The sequence below is a fragment of the Corylus avellana genome, chromosome ca4 (assembly GCF_901000735.1).
Source record: "Corylus avellana chromosome ca4, CavTom2PMs-1.0".
In the NCBI taxonomy this organism is placed as follows: Eukaryota; Viridiplantae; Streptophyta; class Magnoliopsida; order Fagales; family Betulaceae; genus Corylus; species Corylus avellana.
Genome location: NC_081544.1, coordinates 10,961,799 through 10,971,897, shown reverse-complemented (window position 1 = coordinate 10,971,897; position 10,099 = coordinate 10,961,799). Strand labels below are relative to the sequence as shown.

At 35.8% G+C, this 10,099-nt stretch overlaps 1 protein-coding gene across 1 annotated transcript; it reads right to left on the bottom strand.

Moving 5' to 3' along the window:
• Positions 1–3,056: 3,056 nt before the first annotated feature.
• LOC132178052 (transcriptional activator DEMETER-like) lies at positions 3,057–9,531 on the bottom strand. The gene is made up of 18 exons (XM_059590514.1): positions 9,254–9,531; positions 7,404–8,842; positions 7,109–7,199; positions 6,291–7,014; positions 6,131–6,210; positions 5,962–6,046; positions 5,781–5,872; positions 5,635–5,703; positions 5,510–5,546; positions 5,293–5,375; positions 4,764–5,183; positions 4,546–4,588; positions 4,408–4,465; positions 4,105–4,241; positions 3,949–4,014; positions 3,717–3,831; positions 3,587–3,625; positions 3,057–3,154 (listed from the first exon to the last, which is right to left on the bottom strand). The coding sequence occupies exons 1-18, from the start codon at positions 9,529–9,531 to the stop codon at positions 3,057–3,059; spliced, it is 3,954 nt and encodes a 1,317-aa protein (XP_059446497.1).
• Positions 9,532–10,099: the final 568 nt, after the last annotated feature.

The window sequence follows — 10,099 nt, the reverse complement described above, 5'->3', positions numbered from 1 at the left end:
GCATTTTCAGCCATGAATATCATCAAAACTAGGCTTCGCAACAAAATTGAAGATGAGTTTCTGACGGATTCTCTGATGTTGTACATCGAAAAAGAAATTGCTGCGACACTTAGTACAGATTCAATCATAGATGATTTTCGGGATATGCAAACACGACGGGTTCTATTTTGATAGGTGTTTGAGCTAAAATTTGAAATATTTTATGACACAACTATCTATATATCTTTTTCTCCGTATGTTTATCTTTTTGTTAAAACTGAATTGAAGTTTTTTTATTTATTTATTTTTGTATACATTACTTTTTGTATTTTGAATTTATACCTCGGTCCCCCCCAATCAAACTTTCTAAATCCGTCCCTGCTTGCTGAGACCCACCCAGGACCCTACTGAGACTTGATCAAGACCCAGCAGAAAACATTTTTCTGGAAATGATTTTTTAGAAAACATTTTTCTATATTTGGCATGTACAGAAAATCAAGTTGGGTCCTGGTCGAGTCTTTGACATGGAAAATGTTTACAGCATAAAATATTTTCCAATATTTGAGGTGTACGGAAAATCATATTAAACTCTAAATTATGAAAATGTCCATGTCAGGTCTTGGGCGGGTCCCGGTGGGGTCTAGGTGGGGTGTGGGTGGGTCGTAGTGGGGTTCCTACGTGACTCGGTTAGGACACCTCTAAGACTTGGTCGAGACATTTTTGTAATTTATAGTTTAATATGATTTAAGAAAAAAAAAAAATATATATATATATATATATATATAAATAAAAAATTGTGATTTTTCGTTTGTGCCAAACGCCATAAAATGTTTTCCGAGTAATCATTTTTTAGGAAAATATTTCTTTACGTAGAAAAAAACGATGCCTTTGTTTCTTGGAAACCATCCATAACTTTTGAGGGAGGATAAAAGGGTGAAAGAGGCAAGAAAATATATCATTGTTCAACGTTGGTAAAATGCAAGAAAATTCTTCTAAAACAAAAACTCATTTTGATACAACTCCAAAGTTTAAAAACTCTTGTATTGAACTTTTAATTTCTTTCAATTATTTTATTTCGTTATGATTTTTTGTTAATTTTTTTTAAAATGTCCAAAATACCCCTTTTTATATAAAAATTAATTATAAATTATAAACATGTTACAAAAATATTGCAATTTTTTTTTAATAAAAAAATAAACATCTGGATCCCTACAAATTTTTATTTTATTTGTTTATAATAATGAAATATGGGTTTTAGAAATTTTGACAAGACTTAAGAAAAAAAATTAACAAAATTAGATAATTAAAAGAAATTAAAGTTTAATAAACTTAATAGAAACAATTTTAAGAATACTTTTTAAAATGCGTGAAAATTTTGGAGGTTTACTTTGTATTTCACTTTAAGGGGTCTAATTCATTATGTTCAATTTGTTAATTTTACGGCTAACAGATATAGAATTTCCTTTCAGGTAAAGATAGGGAATGCCTAAGTACTAAAGATTGAATGCTTTCTTTAATTTAGGGATAAATGCAAAATTAGTCATTGTGGTTGGCCTAAATTACAAATCACTTCATGTGCTATAACAAATCATTTATAGGTCCTTGTAGTTGGTTTAAATTACAAATTACTACATGTGATATAAAAAATAATTTATAGGTACTAAGAGTAGGCCAAAATAACAGTTTACTCGCTAAAATCAATTTCCGTTAAGTAACTTAACAGAATCCATTACTTTGTCACATCATACTGCGACAGTAAATTAACCTAATCGCTTTTATCTCCAAAATTTTACTTTGTTCGTAACCCTCCTTCATTGTTATGTACGGGGTAAAATTTTGGAAAAATAAGAGATTTTGTTAATTTACTGTAGCAGTATAACATGAAATGAGGGCTGATGTCTAATCTTAGCTAGTAAAGTGAAATATTTTGTTAAGTTCATTAATGAAAATTGATTTCAATGAGTAAACTGTTATTTTCACATACCTTGAGAACCTATAAATTATTTTTTATACAATATGAAATGATTTATAATTTAGGCCAATTACAGCGACCTATAAATTATTTTTTATAACACATGGAATAATTTGTAATTTAGGTGGACTAATTTTACATTTATGCCTCATTTAAAATAAAATAAAATAAAATAAAAATGGTTGTACATCTCTCTTCAGCTCTAGAGTCTAGACAATTGCCTTACCTGATACAATTGCTACATTGGTTATTTAGTACTTCTGTTTTTCAGTTTTCGTGTATCATATCTCAGTTTGACACCATTTTGGTCAGTTGGACGTATTCTATCTTCGTATTATATGAACACCAGAAAATGAATTAAAACTGAACAAACAAAAAATACGAACTTCTTTATTTTTTTATTTTTACTGTGCCAACCAAGATTATCCATCATTGTTATCTCCTGAACACTTCCATTCCTGTAATATTATATGATTAAATTTCATGTGGTTTTTTTGGTGCGAAAGAAATAATTGAATCAGAAACTGCTCTAATTTTTTTTTAAATATAATGCAAGTTAATGAAAGTACGAAAATATGAGTTTTTCAGATTTATTTTTTATTAGGCCAAATTTTCCAGAGTTGTTTTAGCACATAGAGAGCTGGCAAAGTTTCCTGTACAGGCAACCTGTTTGCAGTGACAACCCTTCATGTATGTGTTGACTAGGTTTTTTTTTAAAAAAAAAAATTCTCGGTGCAAATGTGAGTGGCAAAATTTTCTTAACACCCTTTATGCTAATTTCTAGATAGACAAAAGCTTAGTTCCGATTAGTTGGGTTGATAACAAGTGACAGGTTGATATCAAAGCTGAAAAGACTTATCCAACTTGAAATTTGGTCATAGCTGGTAGCAAAATTATTCATAGATATTATTTCATAATAAATATATGAAAGTTTTGTCTACAAAATCACTGTGAATGTTTCTAATACAATTCAGATTTACATGTAGATCATGTACAAACAAGAATCTCCCGGCACTTAGTTTTTGCCATGTTATAGCATGTACAAATGTGACTGTTCATGTAGCGTTATCTCCTACTCATCTGTTCTTGCATGCATCATTTCCTACTAATCCTTTCCCATCTTGTATCCTAAAAGGTGAAGTCTTTGTACTAGTGGTTTGGGACACCCTGTCTTTCGGTCAAACCCTCTAACACAAATAAAACCTGCAAAAAAAAAAAAAAATCAATGACTAATTATAATATAGAAAAATTCTTAATTTCATATTGTATCATCTTACAAATACTAGCCATTGTTAAATACTTCTCCAAGTATGCAAAACCATTGTACTTATTTCCACTAGTTAACTCCACAGGCAACTGTATAACCTCCACCTTAAGCACATTATTCTCAATGCCCTGCTCTCTTAACTACATCAGGTTTGGAAGGAAATATCTATTGGGGCAGGGATGAAGTACCATTAACTTATTTCTTTCAATAGTGCTTTCATAGCCAATAATTGATGTTTCAATCATGATTATAAATGCTGAGGGAAATAGTTTTTTCTTTTGTGTGTATGAACATTTCACAAATTCCATAATTTCTTTGTTATTTTTGAAGCTATAAGGACAGATTTTGATAAGTGAGTCATATAATACCTTCCCTAAAGCCGGTTCGAATTGCATCAGTTGATAATCCTGCTTTCACCCAAAAAGGAAAAAATTAATCTCTAAGACATTAATTTGACCCATATACTATAGAGCTCTCTTTTTTGTAATGCTTGTTTACCTCTAAATAGTGCTGATGTTGAAGATGCAAAGTATGCCGTTCGCCTTTCTAGATGCCATAGCCACTCCCTAGGAACATGGATAGGGTTTTGGCTAGACTCATCATCAGCAAATACCTGCAAGGGGTTTTACTATTTGTTATAGTGTAGGGACTTGAACTGAAATGCTCGTAGTTTTATAACATGTAAAACACTAAACATTCAAAGAAACAAAGAGGTTTTGAATAAATTCACCTCATTAACTTGAAAGTATGTTCCATTGAGAGGAAAACTCCCCTTGGTTGCTGTTCTACAGGGTATCTGCAAATGGATTGTTTTATGGGTCATTTCTTTTATATAATAGTCTACCTTTTGTAGAAATAGCAGTTAGGATGTGTTGTTTATACTCACCAAAATTGTTCCACGAATTATGTTAGAATTTTGTTCTCGAGTACTATTGCAGGAAAAACATTTTTCCTCATTACAAAGTTCTCCAAACTCGGAATTACATTGTTTCGTGGGCGGCTCAAATGAATTTGCAGTTTCACCTGTCATGGAACATTGCCCCAACTAATTTGATTAGCATACTAATGGAATCATAAAATATTATCTCTTGAGATTTTCATTAGTGTTTCAATGTAGAGAAATGGGAACATGTTATTTCAACTAATTTGATTAGCATGCCATATTGTGCTTTCTTTAGTTATGTTTTACCTGCATTCCATATGGCAAGAAGGTATGGGCATGGATCATCATCTTCTCGTTTGTCTAGCTGTAAATTCATATACAATGAAGATTAACTACATAGATGCTAATAGTAGTCCTTGCATAGAAGAAGGTGAGCTAACTTACCCCTGTTACTGTGAGAAGAGGATGGTAATCCGGAAGTGCATAGCTGCAAGAAAGAGAAGTTAAATCAGCATTCATTGGGTAGGGTGTCCCAATCCGGTTGTTTTCCCAACATTTTTTTCAAGACCGGTTGTTTGATTGTACCATTTAATTTGAATGGCTGTTATCATAACATTTAAGGTGCATAAATATTGATATGGAATGGGAAAATGCCAACTTACACTAGGTGTTCAGTCCTTAAGCGACTAACACTCTTGAGTTTGGGCATCGGGATGGAAGCAGCTTCTGCAGTTAAAGCAACCAAAGCTCTTGACATATTATTGTCATGAATAACAACGTGATTCTCATCCAGATTCTGTAAATAGGCTTTGAACTTGTCAACGCCAAGTTTGATTGTAGGGATTTCATCAGGATCACGAAAAAAATCTTCAATTTCTGGCAGTTCTGTACATTCTGGCTCTGGTGATGGTGGCTCCTCAACGATAGGTTCAAAGTTCTTGGCTTGGCTTCCTGATCCTGGAAATGGGTTGGCCTCAAGAATAGATAGCGGTGTTCTGTTGGAAACCAGATTAAGTGTTTCACCTGTCATACTGTGAACCACTATACTTTTCTCTTCAGGTGCTGGTAGGGCAAGCGTTGCACTGCAACCAAAGAACAATTTTCTTTTAACATTTAATATTTCTATCTAGATATGCATCAGAGTTTTTTTTTTTTTTTTCAAAAAATGTTGAGAGGCAATTATGTTCGAACCTTGCAAATGCACTTCCATAGTGTCTGCAATCTCCCTTCATTGGACAAGCATTGCAATTTGGATTTTTCTTTGTGCAGAAGACCTGAATGAATTTTGGAGCATGTGGTTAATTACCAATAAGCATATATTTCTTGTCAAAAATCCAAAGCAGGGAAGTCATTTTGATGCTTTAGTTACATATTTGCAAAAAAAGTGTATAGTGTATATTATGTATACCTTTCCAAAGGTTATCATTTGATAATGCAGTTCATACCTGTCGTTAATAATATAACATGTTAGTAAGAGTCAAAAAAAACAGAGATATTGAAGATAAATAATTTGAAGAAGAACTTGGGGATTACAATGTTCCTTGGTCAAGTGTACATAGTCGGGGCCATAGATATTTCTGAACAGTATCCATCACTGGGTACCTGTGCAAAAACATCATAAGTTTAATCTTTGAATGAAAATATGTAAATGGTGTGGCTTGTTTCTATGTAATTCTTACTGTTCTAGAAGATGTATTTGGAGGTTTCCAGGCAATGGTTGGAGGGGGACCCATCCTAGACGCACTGATATCCGCCCAACATTTGTATCCACCTTATTAATTAAACAAAAAAAACATATCGCATTTTGTGTGCATGAAAATGTAGCTGATAAATGATCAGTATGTTCAATGGAGTACTTACAGGGAAGGCAATATTCTGAAGGCATAAAAGCCGTACGCATTCCACACTCTTCAACCCCAGTCCATTTACTTCCAGAAGGTATTTCCTGCAGTATTGATTATTCAATTATCACTAAATTTGCAATTTCAGTGCAATTACTTAATGTCTGATATAATTTTTATGGGCTTACTTTGCTAAATCAGCTGGAACATTTCTTAACCATTCAAGGTCAATGCTTTTGTGTAGCTTAACCACTTTATTAAGGAAGTCCTGCAAAAGGCAGCACTTGAGTTTAACTATTATACCTTGAGAGCTGAATTTAGAATTCTTAATACAAATTATTTGTTTACCTGGATTCTTCCTGCAATGATGTTGTGCTGGCCACGTTCTTTGATCGCATCGGCAACATCTTTATGTTCTGCACACCTAACAGCCTCCCAATCCACAGAATCCATTTGATTGCTACCTCTTGGTTTGGCTGAGGAATAAGTTCTCCTTAGTTCATCCCAGTCAATTTCTTCCTCTACCTTTTTAATCTTCTTTTTTCCCCGAGTAGCAGCTGCCTTTGTCTCATCAAATGCCATGTCAGAAGAAAGTTTTTCTTCTTTTAGGTTTGTCTTTCTCCCTTTCCTCCCTTTCTTTTTCATGGTATTGGCATCATTGGCTGGTTGCATCTTTCTCTTCTGACTTTGTGCCTTTTCATCAACCGAGCTTTCATTTTCATGGCAGGCATGTGGGTTGGTTTCTATCCCACTTTCTTCTTGTGAATTGAACTCTGGATTTGTGGGGAAAAGTGGAAGTTCAAATGCATAAGCACCTTGGTGGTTAAGTTTGAGGTCATTTATAATGTCAGAGCATAGTAAACTAGTTTCTAAGCTCGGTCCTTCTGACATCTCTGTTAGGATCTCTGTTCCATTTTCCAATCCATAACTCATATCAGGTTGAGGTTCAGGTTCAGAAACAATGAACTCATTCCCTTTTGAATCATATGTTGTCCCGTTGCTTCCCACAGATTCTTGGCTTCCTCGGTGGTTACTTGAGGGGAACTTAGCGGCAAGTGACAAGAAGGCATTGCTGTAGAAAACAATGCTTCTTAATTTGTATCAATGTGTATATAAACAAAAAAAAAAAAAAAAAAAAAAAACAGCAAGTAATTTTGTTTAATTACCTTGAAAGGTGGTCGGCCACATTTTGAGTTAAAAAAACTCCAACCACAGAGTCGACAACTGAACCTTTCCATGGTGTGAAATGTCTATCCCCTGTAATTAGTATGTCACAAATGTTTTAGCTACTGTTTATTAGCATGTAATAAATTATACATTAATTATAGTTATCCTTGTAAATGGATTGTTTGGGACATTGTCAAATATCTGGAAAATACCAAAAAAAAAAAAGTTTGAATTTGTTAAATTACGAGTTATACCAAAAGCTTAAGCTTATAGGATTAATTTAACAGAATATACCTTGGATGTCATTCATGATGGCAATAAATGCGTTTACCCGTCCACTAAAAACATTTCTTTCTTCAGCCCACCATTTCTCCTTTTCCTCATTTGCTTTTGTTTCACCTTCACTAGATTTGTAATCCATTAACTGCTTCCAAACCATAATTGTCTCTGGATCAAGGTTGACTTTGGCCAGTACTCGTTGTTTCTTGATAGGGTTGAATGGTCCCTCATATGGAACTAAAGTGTGACTGCTGGTAAGATCATGTGCATTCTGATCTTGCTCCTCATAGTAGGGAACTAGTGTACCAATGCTGGTAGGATCTTGTCCATTTTGGTCTTGTTCTTGATAGGGAACTAGTATGCCATGCCCACTGTTGTTAGGACCATTTGCAATCTGTTCTTGTTCCTCCAAGGAAACTACTGTGCCATGCCCATTGTTGTTAGGACCATTTGCAATCTGTTCTTGTTCCTCCAAGGAAACTACTGTGCCATGCCCACTGTTAGGACCATATGAATTTTGATCTTGCTCCAGGAGATGATTTTGTCCATCACCCCCAAGTTTCTCCACAAGGACATTGATGCTTTCTTCCTGTTTACCTGGATCAAATAAATGATGATTAGGAATCAATACTATCCAATAAGTAGTTTCTGGCAAATGGAATGTACCTCTGAGCTGAAAATCTGAATCCTTGGCTAGGCTTCCTTCACTTTTTCCAGCATAAAATTCTGAATTGACAAAAGCATCCTTCCGAGTTTCAGGTCCATGGGAAATCTCAAGCTTTTGTTCTTGCCTTCCACTTTGTAGTTGATTGCAGACTGGAAGTGCAGTTAAGTTGCTCCTTCTACGAGTGCACCCTTTGGATCTATTCTTCTTTTTTGTTTCAAGTATAGGCCATGGTGCAATTATCAAGTCAGCTGTGTTGTGCCGAGTGTACATGTTAGACTTCTTTGTTCTCTTAGCTTCTGGTTGGCACAAAGACAAAATAATGGTGGCCATATTTTTCCTGCAACTTCTCCCGACCCTTCTTTTCTTCCATAACTGTGGAAAATTGGGTCCTATTCTTCTGCCAGTAGTGCAACATTGATCTACTTGGAATGATTGGTTAGGGTGTTCTTGCTTCTCTGTTATAGTGTTAACTATTTCTCTATGATTGCTGCATTGAGAAGAATCAAGAGCACCACTCTCAGGTTTTTCCATGTCATCTTGGGTGTCAAAAATTAAAGTCCGCTTAACGGAATTGTTTTTCTTTTTCTTAGCAGAAGCAGAAGCACGCTTTAGATTTGCAGGTTTAGGTGTTTTAGGTTTTGGAGTCTTTTTTGGTTTGCCTTCACTGACCACCTTAGGACAATATTTCTTCTTTTTTTGTCGTGACCTTTTGTTACCGTTCTCAGGTACAAGCGTAGAAGTTGAACATGGCTGAGAGCCCTCTGCATTAATATCAAATGTCAAATTTCTGAATTATAATTCAGCAAGAAGTGAAAGGAATATTGAAACTCATTTTATTTTTTATTTTTAATTGAATAAGAAAATGGTTACAAGAGAGAATTCTTCCCACTCCTGATCCGAACAGAAGAAGAAGAAGAGGGCGATGGTTCCCATGAGCGGTCAGCTCATTGGATAGACTAATTAGACGATATATGATATTGAGGCTTTAGAGGGAAAGAAAAAAAAATGAGAAGTTACATATTGACTAGAAACCTACTATTTAGCATACACATGTCCTTCGGGAAGAATGACAAGACAATAAAAAATGACAATTCTCTATTGACCAAGTTAGTAGAGAGATAAAAAGTTATATTAATGGAAGTAATTTTGTATCAACCTAAAACTAACATATGGACTAAAATGATTTACGTTTGTGGACTTGACCAGGACCTGCCCGGAACCCGCCCGGGACTTGACCCCGCCTAGGACCTGACCAAGATCTGTCCGGGACTTGACGGTGACCTGCCCGGGACTTGACCAGGATTCGTCCGGTACCCGCACGGGACTTGACCGGGACCCTGCCGGAACTTGATTGGGACCTGCTCGGGACTTGACCGAGACCCGCCCTGGACCTGTCCGGGACTTGACCAGAACCCACTTAGGACCTGCCTGGGACTCACTCATGATTTGCCTAAGACCCGCCTGGGACTCGCTCATGATTTGCGAGAGACCCGCCTGGGACTTGCCCGAGACCCCGCCGGGACATTCCTGGGACTTGACTAGGATCTGCCCAGGACCCGCCCGAGACTTGACTCAGGACTTTACTCAGACCCGACCGAACCCACGCGGGACCCCGCCAAGACTTGCCCGGGACTCATCGGAAAATATTCTCGGCGGAAAACATTTTCTTAGAAACATTTTCTGGTATTTGGCACGTACGAAAAAATAAGGTGGGTCCAGGTCGGGTCCCCGACGTCTTCCTAAAAAACATTTTCAGTAGAAAACATTTTCCTATAAAACATTTTCCGGTATTTGGTATATACTCAAAATCATATTAGACACTAAATTACAAAACTGTCCCTGTCGGGTCTTGGGCGGGTCCTGCCAAGGTTTTGAGCTATTTCCAATGGGTCCCGATAGGGTCTAGGCGGGGTTTGGGCGGGTCTCGAGTGAGTTGTAGTGGGTAAATTTCAGTTGTGAATAAAAATTACATTTTATAAGTTAATATGATTAAATAAAAATATAAAAAATATTTGTGATTTTCCGTGCGCACGCCAAAGGCCGG

Coding starts and splice junctions, on each gene's coding strand:
- LOC132178052 (XM_059590514.1), bottom strand. CDS start 9,531: ATGAGCGAGTCCCAGGCGGGTCTTAGGCAAATCATGAGTGAGTCCCAG. Junction 5,376..5,509: donor AAATGATAACCTTTGGAAAG/GTATACATAATA, acceptor AAATTCATTCAG/GTCTTCTGCACAAAGAAAAA. Junction 4,466..4,545: donor CTCTTCTCACAGTAACAGGG/GTAAGTTAGCTC, acceptor ATGAATTTACAG/CTAGACAAACGAGAAGATGA.